This window comes from Tiliqua scincoides, chromosome 2 (assembly GCF_035046505.1).
Source record: "Tiliqua scincoides isolate rTilSci1 chromosome 2, rTilSci1.hap2, whole genome shotgun sequence".
NCBI lineage: Eukaryota > Metazoa > Chordata > Lepidosauria > Squamata > Scincidae > Tiliqua > Tiliqua scincoides.
The window spans coordinates 157,964,186-157,986,276 of NC_089822.1; the positions used below are offsets into that span (position 1 = coordinate 157,964,186).

The 22,091-nt window shown below is 42.4% G+C and overlaps 1 protein-coding gene across 1 annotated transcript; it reads right to left on the reverse strand.

Annotated features, from left to right (window-relative positions):
• Positions 1–4,228: 4,228 nt before the first annotated feature.
• FOXJ1 (forkhead box J1) lies at positions 4,229–15,207 on the reverse strand. The gene is made up of 2 exons (XM_066617610.1): positions 14,686–15,207; positions 4,229–5,197 (listed from the first exon to the last, which is right to left on the reverse strand). Exons 1-2 carry the CDS (start codon positions 15,205–15,207, stop codon positions 4,382–4,384), a joined length of 1,338 nt encoding a protein of 445 aa, XP_066473707.1. The 3' UTR covers positions 4,229–4,381.
• Positions 15,208–22,091: the final 6,884 nt, after the last annotated feature.

A 22,091-nucleotide genomic window follows, 5' to 3' on the forward strand; every position in this document is an offset into this window, starting at 1 on the left:
CCTACCCTTCATTGAACTATGATATAAGTTAAACCAGTTTGACAGTTATGCATGTTTGAAACAGGTTTATATTTGTACTGTAGACATATTCAGAGAGAGTTCAGCCTTGTTTAAATGAGTTTTATGGTGTCACGCTCAAACCCTGACAGCAGTCTGTCAGAGCTCCTTCCTATTTTGAACTCCTCCAAACACAAAAATCTCCTATTTCTGACATCTGGCCAACTTATCAGAAGACAAACTTTTTGTGCAACCTTCGCATGGTTATGTTCCCTCATAGCCTGCTCTTTTTATAAACAGATGAATTGCTGGTCCAACCTCATGGATCTATTTGACACTCTCATTAGGATGTCTGCTGATTGTCTTCCAGGCCCAGGGATTTTCTCTATAAACTGATCTAGAAGTACGTGTGTACCTGAAAGAAATGGGACCGGATTTTCAGCAACTATCAGTTCAAGCCGACTTCAGCAGTACACAACTGGTTTGCATCAGTTAAGAAGAGCTAAAATAAATCTATAATTATTTTGAAACACCAAATCACAGAATGGCCCAAAGATATTGAGCAGAGTTCTGATCATTTTTTAAATTTATTTATTTCAATGCGAGAGATTAGAAGTGTCTGTTAAATCACTTTCTTTGAAATTAATATGATTGCTGAACTTGACAGGAGTTGTGCCCCTTGAATGGTGAGTTCCAAATTCAGGTGCACTGAATTAAGGTTCTAAATTTTAAAATTGGAAAACCAGACCATTTGGCCTCAATTATTTGCTTCAAAACCAATGCTGAACATCTGGTGAATTTTGCACACGAGTTTCCCAATTCACTTTGGCTTTGGATTCTGTGACCTTCCATAATTCAAAGTAAAGGGTTGTCTTGCCCAGCACTGACAGACTAATTTTTATTTTTCAATAAACAAGCAAAAAAGTACAACTTTCCTCATTTTCACTCTAGTTTTCTATGTTTCATTAAGTTCAAAATGCTTTTAAAAAAATCAAGTAATCTAATCAACAGTAAATTAATTGTATTTCCACTATAAAGAAGTGGGTTAGACAGAATCTAAATTGCTCTGAGAAGTCAGGGTTGTTATTCTACATTATAATATGTTTGTGCTATGCTATCCATGTGATTCCCAGATACTTTCCAGCACTCTCATTACAAATCCAGTGTAGGGCTAAAGCTCAGTGGTAGAACATCATCTACTCTGAATGCAGAAAGTCTCAGATTCAATCCCCAGCATCTTCAGGCAGGACTGCAAAAGAGCTCTGTCTGAAAGACCAGGGATTGCTGCTGTCAGTCAGTAACAACAGTGAACTAGGTGGACCAATGGTCTGATGCAACAGAAGATAGGCTTCATGTGGTCCAAAGTTGTTATGAAATGTGAATGCACTTTGTCTCGTCGACTTTTCTTTTCAGGGATTCAGGGATACCCATATACTTTTAAGTCTTGGTAGCATTCTGATTCAGCACCCAGGTAATTATGGGGTGGCAGATAATTTGTGGATGCTGAACAAAGAAGAACATTTTTAGAGCCCAAGAGGCCTGGAGTCACCTTCTCCTTTAGGGGCTGAGTACAGTCACTCCCCAACTTATTTGATGGGTTCTGTTCTGGAGAATTTTATGTAAGTTGATTTTTTTTTGCCATAACTCGGAAACCCTGTTTCAGTTCACACAGCAGCAGAGTAAAGAGGGGAGTGAGAGACACAAGGAGGCATATTGTTGTTATTACTACCACCGCCGCTACTACAAAAAGCCCCCATCTTATGTAAGTACAGCCAGCATTGGCATCACTGGCAGTCTGGAGGGAGCATGCCCTCCAGTTCACTGCAGATGGAGCCAGACTCCCACTTGCCCCTTTCTCCGCACTGGCTCTATAAATGGGGGAGGAAATGCAAAGCATGCAGGGATTGCTCCATTTAAAGAGTCCACATGGAGGAAGGGGAGGAAGGAGCTGCATTCCAATTTGAGGCCTATCCCTCCCTCCCACATGGAGGTGCTGCACCGAACTGCAGCTGAGAGCCCATAGGTCTCAGAAGCTACAAAATCATCTTGGAGGATGGCTGCAGCCTCAACCTTCCAATTAGTCATCCCTTTCTAGACTGATCATGTGCATCCCAGGGGAAGAATGCTGCATGTGTCCAGGCACAAAATACCACAGTTAGAGTTAAGTATTTGGAAAATGTGCTACATTTCCACAACAGAAGTGCAGCCTCAAGAGGTTATGAGTGGTCAGAATGCAACAAAAACCAGATATTTAGAAAGGCTGTTAATCTCTCAGATTCCGTCTCCTGCCTATAAGAAGTGAGAACAAATGGAGGGATTATGTGAGACTGGTTGCAAAGCATTGAATACTAAAAATGCTATGAAATAATAGGTCATCATCACATCCCTTCTTGCACATGAACCTGAGTACAGCAAAACCATATTTGGCTTTTCAGCCAATTTTAATTTCACCATAATGGTGAACGTGCAGATGGTAGCATGGGAAATACTCATTTCTGAGTCGAATGGTTGGCCCTGAAACTCTTTCATTCAAACAATCGGATGAGTTTCTGTTTGGGATTATAAAAACGCATTTTGGGGGCTTGATCATCATATTTGCCATACCGAAAAGGGGCTTTTGTCCTGAAGATATAGTCTCTCCATGTTCCAAAATCATGGGGATGGTCCAGTGAAGGACCCATACAGAACATTTGAAAATGCATACAGTACTAAAAATTGATGTGCATATTCAAGGAGATTGGGGGGGGGGGGCCATGAAAAATGTTGTTAATGTAAAAGTTCCTTTGTTTTCCCATCTGCAAAATGCAGATTACATTCAAATTGGTCTTATTAAATAGCTCTTTCACATGCAGAAAATATTTCCGTGTTCCAGACAAATTGCCATTTTCCCAGAGAGAACCTCCATGACTATGGTGAATGTAAACATTATGCTTTATTTAAATGCATGCAAATTTTAAGTTGACTATTGGCTAACATTCATTCTAAAAACACCTAGCTGGGTGGCAACCTCAGTTCAAGGATAGTAATAATGCAGAGGAAACTTCAGATCCTTCTTGTGTTTGCAATGTCCACTGCATACACAGTGGGTGTATTCTAGAGCCACTGAATAACGTGCACATGTCCTGCTTTAAACTAAGCCAACACTAAATTATCACTCTGGCTGGGGAGTCACATGTAACAAAGCATTAACTAAAGCAAAGAAATATTTTAGCAGTTCCTGCGGTTGCCTGACCAAAGGAGAGGAAAATATAGCCCTTCATAATTGATCAGTTGACTTGTCCACAGATTTGTCGGAGTCTGTCAGGTGATCACACAAATTCCTTCATAGCTTCAGGTTAGAAAAGGGTTTAGCACTTTGTTAGTGGTCCGTAACTTTAAAAGGTCTGCCTGCCATGAGGTGTCTAGGCTTTACAGCACACAGTCGGTCACAATTGCAAAACTGTAAAGAACTGGAGATACAAAAATAAGTAAAAAGGACCATTCTGGAGAACATCAGGTCCCCATGTATGGATTTTTTTTTTAATCCTCTGCTGGCAGGATTTCCCCCTTGCATATTTCATTACATTTTCCTCTGTATAACAAATGCTTGATACACTTCAATATTTAATTAACATTATTACAAACAATCCTCATCTCCCAATACTCTACTGATTGTGCCCTGTAGCTAAAATATAGGTTTCTTAATAGATATAGAGATATGTAATAGGCTTTTTTTAAAAAAGTCCCAAAGATCTTGACTTGTTGATTCATTTCCAAGTATACAGATTTCAACATCTAAACTAGATTTAGTGTAGACAGGTGGCTGCAACTCCTAGAATACAAGTGGGAATTGTATTTATCTGCTACTTAATTGTCACATGTTTTACCTAGAAATTTTCCCTGGGTAGAAACAATACAAACACATGAGAGACAGAGAGAGAGAGAGAGAGAGAGAGAGAGAGAGAGAGAGAGAGGAAATTGCAGATTATCTAACTTGTTTTCAGTCCCTAGAAAAGGCCAGCTCTTCCATCAAATGTCCTCCCCACCCCACAAAGGAAGATATCACCTTTTCAGTTCCATCCACCCCCAAAGTAGAAAAATCCATATTTCTTTTTAAAAAAGAACACAAAAAATAAGTACTGTATTTTTCTTATTTTTTTCTTTTTAGTCTTTGGGGACACTGAGTTGCCCATATGTCTTATTTTCAGTTACATCCAGCCAAAGTCTCTGGATCTTTTTTTTCTTCATGACAATTCTGTGGTTTGCCTGGTTCAAGTAGTAAAGATGTCTCATTTGCTAGAGGATTCTTCTGTTTGTAATGTCCTTTAGCACTGGAAATATCTTATACATACAGCAGCTCAAATGGGGATGTTCTTGAGCCTTCCAGCTAGGGATCTGCAACTTATTAAAGACACCCAGCATTGCTCCAGTCATTCATGTCTGTCTGCAAAGAAGGGTCATTGAGTTCAAACAGTGGATCCATGTTGACAGAACCTGAGAGGTAATCATTTCTCCCTTCATCCCAGGGATGCTGAAGGAATGAAGTTGCAATGAAAGTTTCATCAAAGTCCAAGCTGTTCTGGTTGGATTCTGTTTGGATATAATCCTGCCCAACTGGGCACCAATCTTGAGGGCAGTCAATATGTCTTCCATGCACAGTCAAGTCTACATCCCTGGTTATTGGGCTAATAGGGGGCGTGATCTCCAGATCCTCAAAGGTGAAGTCACCATTTAAGGTGGTATCGAAAATTGCCTCCCAGTCAAAGTCACCTTTCAGAGACCCAAGCTCTGTCTGTTCTTCCTGAGTCAGCATAGGGGAACTGGAGAGGCGAGCTGTCTTGTACATCCGCTTTGGTAGCGGCTGCTTGCGTTTATGGCTCATTTTTCCATCTGCAGGGTTCCAGTTCTGGTCACTGGTGACTTCTTCAAATTCTTTGAGCAGCTGCTGAGACTCCATGTTGATTTTCAGGAGGCCGTTGTTTTTCCAAGCTGTTGCTGCCTGGTTAGCAGATGTACTAGAGCTGGCATCCTGTTGAATTCTTCCAGTAAAGGCTGGATGAATCTGCACAGGAGGCATCCTCCTCTTCTTGAACGCTCCATTAATTAGTCTGTCTGCATACTGGGGATCAATTTTCCAGAATCCACCCTTTCCTGGTTCATCCTTCTCTCGTGGCACTTTGATGAAGCACTTGTTCAAGGATAGGTTGTGCCTAATGGAGTTCTGAAATCAGAAGAATAAAAACAGACTTTATGTAGGCAACTCCAGAAACAACCCACCTCAGAGTATGTAATTCACCCTGTTTATTATGAATGCAGCTGAACCAGCCATATAGAATGCTAGAAGTATTTCCAGAAAAAAAGAAGATTGAGCAGTTAAACTAGTTCAGTGTTTCTGAACCAGTGGAAATTGAGGTGGTGTCTGGTGGTACCTGCGGAACCCCTGGACACCTGCTGCCCGGCAGCAACACCAGGAACACAACACAACAAACAGTAGTAGGAGGCTCCAAAGCAGGTTTTTCTGCGCTCAAAAAAGCCCTCCCATCCACCCTGAGCCTCTTACTGGTGTTTGTAATATTGCATCTGGCCTCTCAACTCAGAAGTAACTAGCAATGACATCACCAATTACTTCCAGTGGTACTTCCAATAGGTGGATCATGTGAAGTGGTATGGCGGGGGATAAACGTTGAGAAACACTGAATTAGATCAAATCTGGAATTACACCACACAGCAGTAAACTCATAGCCAGAACTGGAGTAAACAAATGAGTGACCACCCCTTATTGCCATCCATCTAAAAATCAACTTGTATGTCCCATCTTGGTCTCTGAGATGAACCAAACATATTCTTCTAAATCATACCATGAGTATCTTAGGAGTTTGTGTATCAAGAGCAAGAGAAGCATTCTTCATGAGTGTCCTACAATTCCCTGAACCTGAGTATTTTCTGGGAACATGGGATACATTTTGATGTCAATGGAAAACTGGGAGGGTGAGAATGTTAGATTAGGATCTTATTTGTTATAAGGTTATTTTATATGTGAAAAAATAAAAATAACAAAACTTCTCCTCACAATGTAAAAAAGTATAATTTGCCCTGAGATGTGGGGTAAAGGGAACAGGTATTGTAGGGCATTCTGTCTACAAATTTAAATCCACTTCAAATCCGTTGAATTGACGTGGTTTTCAAAATGCCATTCATTCATTAATTCATGCCAACTATTATGTCTGACCCAGTCCAGTGGTTGCAGTAGAAAAACTATATTTTTCTCGATAGTGATTGATATACACCAGGGGTGATTGATATATACCAGGGGTGGGCAAACCCTGGCCTGGGGGCCATTTGTGACCCTCAGGAACCCCCAATCCAGCCTGCAGAGAGCCTCCAGTCTGGCCTGTCAGAGACTGTTGGAGCCCACGCTGGCTCACAACTGCTGGTTGCGACTGCCAGACAGAGTTAGAGTTAGAGCAAGGCCTTTTATAGTCTCCATGTGTTTTCTGCCTTTCCCTGGGCATTATTTTAAACCGCCCCCCCACTGCCTCTGAACAACTTAGGTCTCCATGTATTTCTGGCTTGGTCTGGCTTGATCTGTATGTTTCCACTGCGCAAGAGATGTGTGGCAAACAGTTCATAGTTCTCATGTGGTTCTACATGCCTGTATTATAGTTCTCATGTGTACTATAAATAAGCTCAGTAAAATTCATTCATTCATATAAGTTCTGCCTCTAATGTTTCATTATGTAAATTTATTCAAATTTGAAATGTAAATTAATTCAGTTTTTATTTTCCTGGTCCCCTGACACAGTGTCAGAGAGATGATGTGGCCCTCCTGCCAAAATGGTTGCCCACCCCTGATATATACTGATGGAGAAAGAGCAAAGAGAGTACTCGAGGGTCATACTTGAAATGTTAAAACACAAAAGACTGTTCATTAAGCCGCTATAATTTAAGCCCTAGCTTCCTACTAGTGATGACAGTTTTCTCTGCAGGATTGTTGGGGAGTAAAGGGAGACAAATTGCTTACAGGGAAGGCTGAATTTTATTCTTATTGTCCCTCAGTGCTCTTTAAGGAAAAGGTAGACGTTGATAAGCTTCAGCTCATGAAGAGTAGCTGGAGAGGGGTATCACACAAACACACGAAGAGTGAACACGCAGGCCCATCTTCATATTTCCTGTCACTCACCTTATGAACAATAATCTACATAAGTATGGCTGTTACTAAGAATGGCTTCTTCAGGCTGATGACTGCCATCTCTAATATGACATAATGGGAATGAACCAGAACGGGGTGCATTTTAATGAGAGATGTCACAGTGATAGTGACTCAGTGAATATGCCAACATGTTCCACAAGTTGTATTGAAGGAATCAGGTTCTAGAGGACATTCTAATAAAAAAGAAATAGTGGCCTTTTGTTGCCAAGTAGGAGTTCCACAGGTTGTAAAATGCCTTTGTTTAGGCTACAATCTTCATGGACATATTTTCATAAAACTCACAGCAGTGTTCATCACTAATGTGGCCATCTTAAATAATAACAAAAATTATTAACAAAAATCCAGTAGGGACTTTGAGAGGCACAAGTAACTGTCTTCACAGTTTTACAGAGGATGCATCTTACAGGTGTTCTCTCGCTTGCTCACACGCTCTCTCTCTCTCTCTCTCTCTCACACACACACACACGGGGGGGGGGGTTTCCATCATCCCAAGAAGATAGATTCTTCTCTGGAGAAAAAACTTGTGTCTCTTCAGACAAACAACAAAACCCCTTACATTTATATCTAGCTACACACAGAGGAGCCAGAGGCCATATTGAAAGGGCTGGTTTTCTGAAAGGACTTTTATTTGTAAAATAATCTCTTCTGCATCCCTTTGTAGAGTAGGGCCTCACCCCAAAATAAGATTGTTAGGTGCAGGGAAACAAGAAGAGACTGGAGCCAATGAAAAGAGCAATTCAAGTTCATGTCTGTATCTTCCCCTGGCACAATGTTTACCTCCAAGGCATCAAGGCCCTTTGTCTGGTAGTCTTGATGTACATTCTCTCTTTGATGGCCGCTATAAAATATATGCTTTCTGCCTCACTGATTTTACGTAGATGTATTCACAGCAGCATCCTCAGAATGTGGCATGGAGAGAGCAACTGTCCCTCCTCCTCATAACCAGGAAATATCACCCTTCCCCAATACTTCAAAGATCAGCAGTGTAAGCCAACTATCACAGTTCTTTTAAGAGCTGACATCTTGTTTATAGTCTGGACAACTAACTTGTCTATAGTTGACAGTTGTTCTAGAAACCTCTAGTATTACAGTACATGTTATAGTAATAAATACAACAGAAATATTCCACAAAAGGGTCACTAATCTGGAACAGATGGGAGCACAACACTAATATCACACCACACACACTTTGATCTGTGGGACGTTGACTTGTGCACCCATTTGAGACACATATGTGTGGAACTATGGGGTTTCCTATGGTTTGAATTGGGCTTTGTACAAAATCACTTTCTGAGCTATCAGGAAAAAAATCATAATAACTCTGAAAACAAGAAGAGAGAGGAACATTTTCTGTTCCCATAGAGCTATTCTAAAAGAGAATGAATGTACGTGTCTAGAGTGATGTGCACAATTAGAAAGGAAACTCCATTATTTGGTAAATAACACCCTCTTATAGTGCACAAAGCAAGGAGGGTGTTAAGAGATTGGATATGGTGAAGGATTGTGCTGGGATTTTTTTTTAATGTTGCCTAGATATCTTTATGCTTATTCATCCATAATCCGTATTGCCAAAGAGCAAAAACAAGGCTTGAATGCCTGGAGGGCTAAATAAAAAACCCATTCCTCCAGGCTGAAACTCCCTGGGCATCTTGGCTCCTTTCCAAAGCACACAGCTCCCACAGGAATCTCTCTCCATCTCCCCCCTGCTTATGGGTGGCATGACATTTTGACTCTGTCTCTGCACTTACAGGAACTGGGGTTGGCGAGGCGGGTGAGAACATGGCCACAACTGGAGAAAAGGAGAGAAAAGAAAGAAAAGGAGAGAAATTCCTGCAAACGTGCTGGTCTCCGATGAGTCAGAATTTACTGTTTAATGAAATTTTACAAGGGTCAGAGAATACCCTCCCTCCCCTGCCTTAGAGTCAGTTTAAATCTGCAGGGATTGTCTACAGTTGATTATTACCCAGCTAGTTAGCATATTTATCATTCTTCCCTGTAACGATCAATCAAACCACCTGCATCTTTACAGAGAGGAATTGAATACTTTTCTAAAAGGGAAAGGGGAGAGTCTTATCTCACAGCTACGAGTTTTCCCAAAAAGGAAAAAAAAAGTAAATATACAAACTTTATTTCCCTGTCTGCCTGGGTGGTGTATACTAATATCCGCTGCTTTATTCATTCTAGTTGCCTAAGCAGTTTAAAATCTCCCAGCTATATTTACTCATGGAAAACCAATGGATTTAGACACTTTGATGGGCTTAGAAACCTGGCATTCAATTCCCCTGGCCCAACTGATGTTGGTTTTCTCCAAACTACCTCCTACATACTGTGGGCGCAGTTGTTGCACAAAAACCAGTGAGATTCTAGAGTGCTGGATTTGGGTTCTGATTCTGTTTCTGAAGAGCTGGCCCAACCGTTTTATCCAAAGAAAGTCAGTTATGAATAGGATTGCATTCCTATATGTTTACCTTAAGTCCCACTGAACTAATAGGACTTACTTCTGAGTAAACATACATAGACTTGCACTGTGTCCCATTAAAATTAATGGGACTTAAGCTAGCCATGACTAACTTGTCTCATTTTTTTCAGTTGTGTTAGCCAGGATTGACTTTCTTTCCATGCAACCCATATAGTATTATTCCCGATATTACTTCCTATTTCTCCATCTTTCTTTCCCAACTACTGAATAAATCTCATGTGGTTGCTTGAAGGATGTGCAGAGTATATGAAACTCTTTGTATATTAAAAATGGGATTTTAACCAGAAATTACTATACGATTAACATGTTTTGGTTCATATTAAAACATGCCATTGGTGTCTTGCAGTCTCAGCAAGAGTGATACATTCCACCATCACACTTTACGTTGTGTTATCCTCGAGTCTAACCCACTAAGAATGTCTCCCAATTTGAACATTTAATATAATTAGCCCAGAGGTGTCGTCAAGGAATACTGAGGCATTAACACAATCATACACTTAGGGTGTAGAGATGCTTTAGCTCATGTTCAATGGTAGCATCCATCATAACTCCTTTATTCTAGGCTCAGAGGCATCAACGAGGCTGACATCCTTCTCCTTTTGATTTATGGATTTTACTTTAACCCATTTCTGTCCAGCCCACAAGTGTACACATTTTATCCCTGTTGCATATATGCAACGTTGGGCAAAAATGGCTTAAACCCAGCTGCTACAATAAGTGAACTAATTTTGAAATACCTGGCCTACATTTTCTCTTGCTGCAGTACATTCAAGATAACTCTTGTATTTATTAAAGGTTCTCATACTTAGATATAAGTCCATGTATAACACAACACAGGAAGAAAACCCAAAATATGGATTTGGTCATATGGAGTCAATATTATGGTTTTATTTTAGTGATTTTGTTACTTGTGCTTTTCAAAAATAGAGTTTTTTTGTGTGTAGTGTTACTGGTTTAGAGGTTGATACATTAATCTGTAATTAATAAAGTAAGTGCAGTAGAAAATGCCTTGGGGTAAATCCTTTGGAATATACCATTCCCCCATAGTCCCCTCTCTTCTCTTTCCCCCCTTTTTCTTCTTTTCCTGCAGTAGAATTAACACTGTTGCAAAATTATTTCTTATTATTAATAGCCAAAAAGTTTGAACAAGTCACTAAAGTTGGAATATATGGGCAGAAATGGAAATAGGAAAGAAGGTCAGAAAATAAATGTTTATCCATTAAATTCAAATGTTACTTTTGATACTGAAAATTGAACATTAAAATAGTCCATGGGAATGCATTCAAATTTCCAGGCATGAATATCCATTATTCCTTAGGATGTAGTGCTTGCCTCTACAACATGGAGGCCATTTTTGTCATGACCCTGAGGCAACCATAACAGGTGCTCCAGCCTTAGGCAATCCATCCTTTGGATCTCTCCGACGGGCAAGACCATCCTGCCTCACCTAGCACTTAAGATCACTTGAGGATGAGGTCTATGGTAGGAAGTAAGGCAGAAACTCAACCAAATATGCTGGCAGTTTCTTGTCAAGTAACAGGCAATGAAATTATTGTCCTCTTTGATGTCATCACCATCCTATCTAGCAATCTACAATCAAAATGAACCATCAATCACTTAGGAGAGCAGAAAATAAAGATAATGTGGCAAGGTATTAACATCTCAGTAGGGTTTCCCTCAAAGATTCAACACTACAATTACTTTGCACAGTGAAGCATCAGAGATATCATATACAAAGATTCCTGAATGACCTGGGGCATACTTTTCCTTTGACTACCATTTCTAGAAAAGCACAACATATAGGATGAAAATTAGGTTCTACAATGTTGATTTTTAGATCTCCATCTGGTGGTGGTGAGACATTGGTTTCCTGGTTCACCATGGCTATTTGAAGGACCAATAAAGATCATGTGGCACATAATTGCCATAACAGTCCGGCAGCCCAATTCATTCAATTCCCCTGGCCCAACTGATGTTGGTTTTCTCCAAACTACCTCCTGCATACTGCACAAAAACCAGTGAGATTCTAGAGTGCTAGATTTGGGTTCTGATTCTGTTTCTGAAGAGCTGGCCCAACCGTTTTATCCAAAGAAAGTCAGTTATGAATAGGATTGCATTCCTATACGTTTACCTTAAGTCCCACTGAACTAATAGGACTTACTTCTGAGTAAACATACATAGACTTGCACTGTGTCCCATTAAAATTAATGGGACTTAAGCTAGCCATGACTAACTTGTCTCATTTTTTTCAGTTGTGTTAGCCAGGATTGACTTTCTTTCCATGCAACCCATATAGTATTATTCCCAATATTACTTCCTATTTCTCCATCATAAAGTCGGGCGCTACCGCGGGAGGCTCCTTGGTAGAAGGGGACGTTCGTCCCCTTCCCCCAAGTAAGGGAAGCAGCCCCGCAATGGGGCTACTCCCTTTAGTGGCGACCAAAAGGTCAGCGCTAAAGTAAAGGCGCTTGTGTAAGGTGAGCAGCCTTGCACAAGCGCCTTAGATCCTGCGGAGCTCGGCTCTGTGGATCCACCTCTCTCCCTCCCCCGGAACGCCTCCCCCATGCCCCCGGCCACGCCTCCCCCCTCCCCGGAACGCCTCCCCCATGCCCCCGGCCATGCCCCCGCCTCCCGTTCTGCAGCCCAGCTGTCCGGGAGACTGCGGAGCTGCAGAACCCGAGTGACCACTGGGCGCTAGCCCAGTGCCAGCCAGCACTGGGCTAGCTCCAGCGGGAACCCAGTGGTGAACCCCGCAAACGTGCCTTACGGCACATTTGCGACTGAGGTCCGCGGCGCGGAGCCATGCCTTGGACCTCAGGACTGGGCTCTAAATAAGCATCCTGTAAAGGCCTGGTGGATAAACCTTATTTGGATTTCATCAAAGCCAGGCCTTTCCCCCTTTTCCTCACCAGACATTTATGTTATGAGTCTTAGTAACTGCTGACTCAGAAATATTTGTAAATCATGAAGAGTTCAAGACACAGCTGGGCCTGCCAGATGGCTCACACATTGGAAATCAGAGAAGGTGGTGCTTGAGGACAGTGGCGCCTAACTCTGGGAAGTTTGTCAGTTGCAGCAGCAATCCTCAATAATGTGCACCTTTCTGCATTATTGTTAACATGGTGACAGTTTGAAGTTCCAGTAGAGACCTCTTCATCCACACACACAGCCCTTCTGACCATTTGAATGGAGATCTTATGCTTCTTCAAGGGGTTACTGGAAAGATCACAGTTCACTGTTTGATCACTGTATCTGTTAAAGATATCTGATGCAACATCCAGTGCCCTCTCCTTTTCCGCCCCTTATTTCATCCTCCCTGTTCTCTTCTTCTCTGAGATACTCCTCTCTCTTCCTTAATATCCTGTCTCATATCTGTATTGCCCCTTCTTTCACATGTTTCTTCATCTTCAAAGTCAGCTTTGAAACGTATCAACTGGCATGGACGAGGCACATTCATTTAATTTGCTTCTGTAAGTACTTACTCCATAAACTGATATAGCCAACACCTTTCATTTCCCCACCCCAAACAGAACAAGGGAAGGAGTCTGTCAGAAATAAGGAGTTTTTCCCTTAAATCAGATGAACTGTTTGTCTATAAGAGCTTTCCCCCTTCCCTCTTAGTCATGTGTGGTTACTTATTTTGCATATTCCCCTGGTATGATGCACATTGGTCTGGTCTCTACTCCTTGTGGCAAACGACTGTCATTTGGATAATATAAATTAATTTACCAGAGACCAGGTATTGAATATGGAAGATATTTCAGTTTTTTAGAGGTTGGTTTTCAAAGCCTCCCAACAGATTGCTTTTCCAGATTTTAGCAGAGATCAAGTCATTTCAGAGTGGGGTGGAGGAACACAATTCATAGTAAGTTTCACGGACCTGTTTTTGGATATATTTAAGATTAAACTGCCAAAAAGCAGTGTATTTTAAGTGCATTATCTGGGGTTTCTTTTTTATACCTCATTAGAACCAAATATATAGTTGATCTTGAGGAATAATCACATATGATCTGAAATATTGCTATGAGTTAACTCCACCTCCAAATGGTGCCCCTGCCCCCCCCAACTTGTGGTTTTTTTTTTATTCCAAATCCCCATTTATGACTGATTGGATTACTAATAAGCATGCAGTGTAAGAATGAAAGAAAACAACCCCTGGTGAATGTTCAGATTATGTAATCAACCACTTGGTCACTACCTCATCTTCCCATCTTTACTTCTCCTTATGGTACCACTTATTTACTCCTCACTCCCCCCCCCTCCAATTGTTCTACACTCTCTTTAGCAGGTCTTATGCTTTGGAACTTCCTAACACCACTATAGTTACTGTGGTTGTTGCAATCCCAGAGAAAAAACAATCATTCCCTCAGATATCCACAGCTTTTGTCCTGTAAAGAAGACATAATAGATAATTGCTACCTGTACAAAGAGAGATGCCTGTTTACATTACTCTGCCTTCTCATTTACATTAGCCTCTGCGTGCTACTAACTGCTTACTCCAGGCAAAACACTTTGATAGGAAACATACCAAGCAACAGTAATTGCACCCAGGGGAGAAGGAACCGTAGAAAGGAGCTACAGCACGAATACTACCAGCACTGGGTTGCTTTCTAATGTGATAGAGGGTCGTCAGGAGAACTACCTTTTTTTTTTTCAAGAGAAGTCCTTCAGCCTGTACAGTGGCTTAGCAATATGATTTTTCTGCAAGGTGGCAGAACTGAAATTATAGAATATTAAGTCTTATCATGGGAGTATGTGCTAGTGTTGAAGTCAGGGTTGTAGATAATAGTTTGCTGACCATGGAAATTCAAGGGCTCTAGATAGTGTTGTAACTTAGATTTCTTCCTCAAGTGTAAACCTGCAATATATAGCAGTTCATTCACAGAGTGATTTTAAGGATTAAAAGCCTCATTGGAGAATCAACAGAACATTGGACAAAAACAATAACCACAATTTCACCCCCATAATAGACTGTTCTAATTTCAAATGCAGATGTCAAAAGGTTGTCCTAGCCACCTACCTGCCACGTGGGGTCAGCATGCCGGAAGTAGCAGAAATTATCTGTAATCCATTTATAGATGTCAGAGAGGGTGATTTTGGTTTTCTTGCTCGCTTCCATGGCCATGCAGATGAGTGTGGCATAGGAATAAGGTGGCTTCACGTGGGGATTAGTCTTGTAATCTATATCTTCCAGTGGCTGGCCTTGCAGGTGTGCAGTCCTGGATGTGGAGGAAGAGGTTGGCTTGCCAGGGGTATGGGGCATCCCCATGCAAGCTGGGTCACCAGCCAGGGGTGAACAGGGTGCGGCAGAGCCAGGAACTTTGTGATAACCATGAGGGTCTGTGCTACATGGGGAGGAGGATGACTTGCCCATGTTGGCATTGATGATGGAGAACTCTTGAAGCCACTGTAGACTGGTCAGGCTGTCGTCTAGGTTGCCTGAGTCTGCCATGCTGCTTTCCTGACCCCTCTCTTCCTCTGACTGCATGTTTGGCCAGTTGTCAGTCATGTCACTGGAGACCAAAATAGGCAGGTCCAACATTCAGGAATTGTGGGGGAGCAGGAAGGGAGTAGAAGGGAAAGGGCAAGGGTGACAATCCTGCAACAACAACATGAAGAAGTTCAAGGTCCCTAACAACTGGGCAGCTTACAAACACTTGAGCAGGTTGCTTTCCAAACACTCTAACAGCACTGGAGCCAAATATAACCTCAATGTAACCCCAGAGAATTGAATCATGCCTCAGTGTAAGAACCCCTTCTCTAGATATGCCTCCTTGACTAGCTTGCTTTATCTAGACCACAGCGGTAACAGGGATGGAATTCATCCAAGAGCCTTTTTCCCCCCTTTTGTGGCAACTTTTTCTCCAACCGCCAAGAATCTAAGAAGCTTTGTTTCTACTGAAACTCCATTATAACCCAGACAGAAACACATAACTGAAAGAAGGAGTAGTACCTCCTTCTGTATAGTAGCAGTCTCTCTAGTTCCTTAAATGTCAGGACTTACAAAAACAAAACCTCCAATCTTAACCAGCCTCTTCTAAGTATATGATTTCCTCTATTGTCTTGAAAAAACGGCAGGGATGTAAATATGGACATTTTAGACATATGCTTGCCATCAGAACAAATCAATGGTGGATGCTTAATGACGCTCCAGAACTCTTAGGATTCCAAACCTATCCTGGGCTTACACAGTGAATAAAAAAGTCCATTTCCAGCAATATAGTCTGTAAATTGCAGTAATTTCATGTAAAGGGATCGGCATCTTGACCTGAAACACATTAGGTGGAGTAAGTTCCATTGATTTCAATGGAACTTACTGTACCTTCATGTAATGGAAGCTAGTATTTCTCTATTTGTCTTGATATGGCACTAAATAAGTTCAAAGTCAACTGTTTAGGCCCAGCTGGTGCCTATAACCTAAGGTTCTAAAACTATACATAGGCTGCTTTAGAAATCTTTTTGATCTTGTTTATAATATGACAACAAGTAACCAGACATTACAATATTCAGGCTGGAAAGGCAGCAGAAGATCATGGCTAGGTACTCGCATTGAAACTTTAAAAAAAAATCTCCCTAAACTGAAAGAAGGAAAAAGAAGATTTGTGCCAAATGTCTTCACATTAAATCACACAAAAAAATTAGACCAGTAGACCAGTATTAGATTAGTAACACAAAATGAGATCAAACGCACAGATTTTTCTATGTGAGGCTATTGCCATAGGTAATTCCCTTCTCCCACTTAAGTGACAGCTCTGTTACATGCCTTGATTGATTCATGGGACAGCCCTACGTCAAGGTTAAGGGTCTCTGGATCATGTCAGCCCAATCCTATGCATGTCTACTCAGAAGTAAGTCCCATTAGAGTCAATGGAGCTTACTCCCAGGAAAGTGTGGATAGGGCTGTGAGAGAGAGAGAGAGATGGGGAAGATCTATACTTTCCAATATAAAGTGATGTTGAAATAAGGCTACCCTTCGCACAGGACCCCTCCCCTCCTTGACCTAAGAAAGAAACAATACAGTTTATCTTACCTGATCCTAGGAAGAAAGCCCACTGCTGCCAAATGTTTACAACTAACTGTGAGTGGGGACAAGAAGGGGTGAATTTCTACTGTTCAGCTGTTGGATAAATTATGACGCCCTGCGCTGCCAGAGCCCTTTTATTCCAGACCCGCTGTGATTTGTAAGCAACAGAATGACTGTCAATAAGTAGCTGCTCCAAAAGGCTTCTCTGGCTACTATGGAGACGCCCCGCCTCCATAAACAGCTTCTGCCCTTCCCATTGGCCGTACAATCTCCATGGAGAGTGCAATCGCTGGACGGGACCCCCTCCCTCTGCAGTTCTGCTGCTTGCACAAACTTTGTTCTATCTCCGCTATCAATCTCTCCAACACCCCCCACCACCACCACCTTTGCCACCAGTTAATTTTTAGTCACGGATCTGGAAGACTAAAACACACACACACACACACACACACACACACACACACACACAAAGCCACCTGTGAAAACTTTCCCCTGGGGTCTTGCTAATCGGGAAGACACAACGTCAACCACACAAAATCACCTGTGAAAAACTATCCTGGGGGTCTTTCTAATCTGGAAGACTAAAACACACACAGACACACAACGCCACCCACCCACACAAAACCACACACACACACAAAGAGCCACCTGTGAAAACTCTACCCTGGGGTCTTTCTAATCTGGAAGACTAAAACACACACACGAAGCCACCCACCTACCCACACACACAAAGGTTTTCACACACCTGTGAAAACTCTGCACTGGGGTCCTTCTAATCCCCTGTTGCAGCACAGACAAATACAGTGGGGTTTGTTTTTCCAAAGGGGGGTGGGTGGGATGGGGGTTCTAGGGAGGAGGAGTGTCTCTCCACCCCCCCAGCACATTGCTTTGCTCAGGGAGGTTGACTGGTATATGGTCTTTGCACAGAGGGGGCGCTTGGGAATTATGGCCCTGAGTTTCATGAAGACAAATTAAAGTCCACTTGAAACGGCTCCCAGATGCCCATTATTCTTCTTCGGGGTGCTAAAGAAGGAGAAGGAGAAGAAGAAAAAACCCTGCCAAGAACAAACAACCCAGCAACCACAGAGATCCGTGCCCTGAAAAGAAAGGGGAAGCAACTATCCCAGGCTACAACTCTAGCACACTTTCCTGGGAGCAAGCCCCATTGAACATAATGGGACTTACTTCTGAGTAAACCCGCTTAAGATTGGGCTGCCACTCGCCTGCTCTTTCCTTTAGGTCTTTCTACCCTGCCACCCTTAACCCATTCCACAGGTGTACACATTTGATCCCTGTTGCGTATATGCAACCTTGGACAGAAATGGCTTTGAACTAACCCAGTCTCATCTGCAGTTGGGTCTTCTTTTTTTTTTTAAAGGGGGGCCAGATCTTTTTTCTTTGGTTTTTTCCTCTCCAAAACGTATACCGGCCATGACTTCTGCTTTGAAGTTGTACTGGAGAGAAATCGATGGAGAACCATCTCAGGAGAAGGAGGCATTCATGTGCAAAGGTCTTGGCTCTTCTTGAACCTTTGCCATGCCTGAATTAATAGTTAGCCTTTCATGCCTCAAAGATTTCGGGATCTCATTGATCCAATGAGTGCTCTGGTGCAGCAAAGCAGAGTTGCCACCAGTGATGGGGACAGGAGAGCACACAAGGCCCCCTTTTGCCTCTGACCTTTGTGTAATCTGAAGTAATGAGATCAAGGGGTTGGGGTGGGGAGGCTTGGGGGTAAGGTGAAGGATGACAGACCCTCCATCAAAATAGATTGCTGGATCTTTCCCCCTTTTAATTAAGAGGGCAACAGTCTCTGTCCTTTATAAGCAGCTCCTGCTCCCCCTCCGCTCTGACAAAGAAAGGAAAAATATCATTTATTAACTGCATTTTATCCTGCCCTTCCTCCCAGGAGCTGCAGGTTGTTGAAATGGCTCTGTGCCATTTGACCCTCACAACAACTCTGGGAGGTAGTTGAAATTATGATTTATTATTATTATTAACAGTATTTGTATACCGCTTTTCAACTAAAAGTTCACAAAGCAGTTTACAGAGAAAAATCAAATAACTAATGGCTCAAGATCCAGCACAATCCTATGCACGTCTGCTCAGAAGTAAGTCCCATTGTCTTTAATGGGGCTTACCCCCAGAAAAGTGTTAAAGAATTGCAGCCTTAGTTGAACAGTTGGCTGAGCAGGGATTTGAACCTGGGTGACACTTCCCATTTGTAGCCTCTTGCAGGGTCCATGAGAGGAGTGGAAAAGGAGTAATTTGTACCCAGGACCAGGTTCAGAAAGGGGCCCAGGAGACAAAGAATAGGGCTCAGAAATGTCCTGGGATCTTATATTTTCCTATCACACAAGGACTCGCTGCCCATGTGGGGTGCTGGGTGCATGGGGGCTGCTGCTGCTACCAAAGGCCATTATGTGCTGGACCAAATAATACGTACATACATGACACTCAACACAGTGTCGAAAGTGGCCTGCTACAGTCGTTCGTTGGTGTGTAGATCTGCTTGCCATGGAGGAGTGTATAGGAGCTCAGGGACACAGCTGCAGGGCTACAGCTGCTGCCGGAGTAAATTTTGGTATGCACAGGACACTGTCCATTCTAGTGTGAGTCTAAATACGATGATCCTAATTTTCTACAATGATTTTCTATATTTAAAAGATTTTCAAGAGACTTAGGAGTGTGTTTGGTTTTCCATATTATTGTTATCTAGCTGCTGACGCTGCACAGGAAGGTAGACCTGTGCTCTGCAGTGGGAAGCCTAGTAGACCTGGGCTCTAAAGATTTTTCTGGCTATTGCCACTCTCCCCCTGTCTTGTTTTGCCTCCTCCCCACCCCTGTTCTTCCCACCTTCCCTGCTCTGTTTCATCCCCTCTCCTCCCCCTTTGGGAAGGGCCCAAAAGAAACTTTGTACCCCTTGATAGAATTCCTCTTGGAGGCGCTGGCCTCTTGTAAGCATGTTTACACACTCAGCTCTTTGACCTACAGTATGTATGTGTGTGAGATATTGTGTGCAACTAGAAGGCTGGCCGTCCTCTTCCAGGTTAACTATTGCTCTGAGATGGATGTTCTAACACAGAGCCTCTGCACCTTTTTGCTGTGCAGAGTTGGACAGTAATGGCATCATGGCTCTGAGCTGGTGGTGTCCAAAAGGCAGCATTCAGTCACCAAAAGGTCCATTCAGTCACCTCCTCCACCCTCCCTGAGACTGTATTCCTGCAGGGGGGAAAGAAGTGAACAAAAGCGCTCCCCATGGTGACAGAAAAGATATGCAGCGAGGGCACATCGAGGTGGGCTCTTTGCAGTGCCAGCCAGTTTGTTGCTTTCCCACTTGCTGTCATGTGCAGAATTCCAACATTCCTTCCACAATGCAGTAGATAAACCATATTTGGGGGGCACAGTAGACTGACCTTGCCTCTTTTACTCTGCCAGTGTGTCTCTTTAACCTCCCCCCCCCCCGCAAGAGTGTCTGAACAAAGTGTGAAAATCCCAGACTAAACCAGCATTGTGAAGTGTCCCAGGCCTCAAGAAGACCCTGGTTTTCTTTTTGATCACCAAGACACAGTGCAAAGGCTTTGTTGTGACTGCCTTGTTGGCTACGATGGGAGAACTTCCCCTACTGGTGTTGCTTCTTCTACACATACGAAGACACCTTCCTGAACCCAGAAAATTGCTGTCTAGCACTGTGCATCTGACATTTACACACCACTTGCCTTACAAAGGCATCGGACAATGCCTCTGTACGGCAGTTATCCACTCTGGAACTGGGCCCAGCCCCAACGGTAGAGGTTGTTGCGACACACCAGTTGCTCGCTCCAAAAAACAAAAAAAATCAACCCCTTTGAACATGAGTTAAAGAATGCTTTCAGCAGTTTGCACTTCTGCCCGCCTAACTGAAACTCTTCAATTTTTCTTGCTAGCAAATTGCTAAGTAAAGCACAGCTCTTTTCTTTGGTACAGTTTGTCCCATGATGACCAGTGGCCTTGAGATGTTTGAACTGCTGCTGTCTTGTTTTGTTTTTTAAACCCCATTCTTTTGTTTTTACTTGATTGCGTTTTTATTTCATTGTTTTACTGTCCTGCACACCACCCTAGTGTTTTCAAGGAAGGATAGAATGTTAAATGGTGAAATATAATAAATAAAATGATGCCTGAATGGAATAGTTAGTAACCAGTAAGAATGTGGAAGGAAATGAAAGACCATGTTATTTGAGGTTGAAGAGAAGGTGTAAACATCATTTTAATAAATTTAATTTTAATTCGTACCAAAGTTAATTTGACTATGTTAATAATGGAAACAAATAAAATGCTTTAGGTACATGGCTTGTTCTTGTAGAATAGAAAATGCCCTGTCTCTGACTAGTCACACTTATTCGGAATGTTAGTTGGGAGAATAAAGGAAAATGCAAAGGAAAGGAAGGAATTTGGCTTGCTTCAGTCCTATCCCGGAGATGAGGATTAGAGGTGGAGATGAGCACCATGAGGGGGGATGGGAAACGACACCTCTTCAAAGACCTCCTCCCCTCCTGTGTAATAATAAAACACTCCGTTTGAAGACTGGCAGCCAGCCCTAAACTTGAGCTCTTTGGTGCTATATAGCACAAAATGATGGAAGTGGTTTTATTTTTAAGGGGGGGGAGTTGTCCTTTTTCATTTTCCTCCACCTGAAACCTTCCCCCTTGGTGGGCTCCAAACAATGATCCAACTTTTCATGGTGGGTGGAGCCCTGACCAGGAACACTGCTCAAGGCTAAGGATACACTACAATGTTTGTTCATTCATTTAAAAAAAATGTAAACCACCCCTTTCCTCCTATAACACGGGTGCTTGACAAAAATGACACTACAAAACATGGGGTTGCAGCAGGTCATCTTATCTTTGTGAAGTCAACTGACAATTACTTGAAGTAGACTGAACAATTGAACAAGTAGAAATAATTAAAGTGGAGAATCAGAGCTAAATGTCATTCTCTAGAACTGTAATGGTCAGCTGGCAGCCTGTTGGGCAAATCTTGTCCAGAAGATGATTCTGTCTGGTGTTTGACAGAGCCAAGTTTGGGGCACCTGTTCTCCCCCCTCCCCCCAGCAGTGGAACCTTCCACACTCACCCTTGAATCCCAGCTTTCTAAAGGAGGTATCTGGCCATTCTGGGAGCTATAATTGTCCTCCCTTGCTGATGGTGGACATGAGTTGCTACTCAAGTAGCTGGATGCTCAGGAATCCCCATCAAGTCTGAACATTTGCCAAGTGTTTGAAAGGTGATCAAGGTACATGTAAGAGCAACCCTCCTACTCCCCCCATCATTTTTCTTTATGCTTTTCTAGGTATATAAACCTATCCTTTCATGCCTAGAATAAAACCAATATTATTACTATTTATATTAATTTCTGAAAGGAGTTGG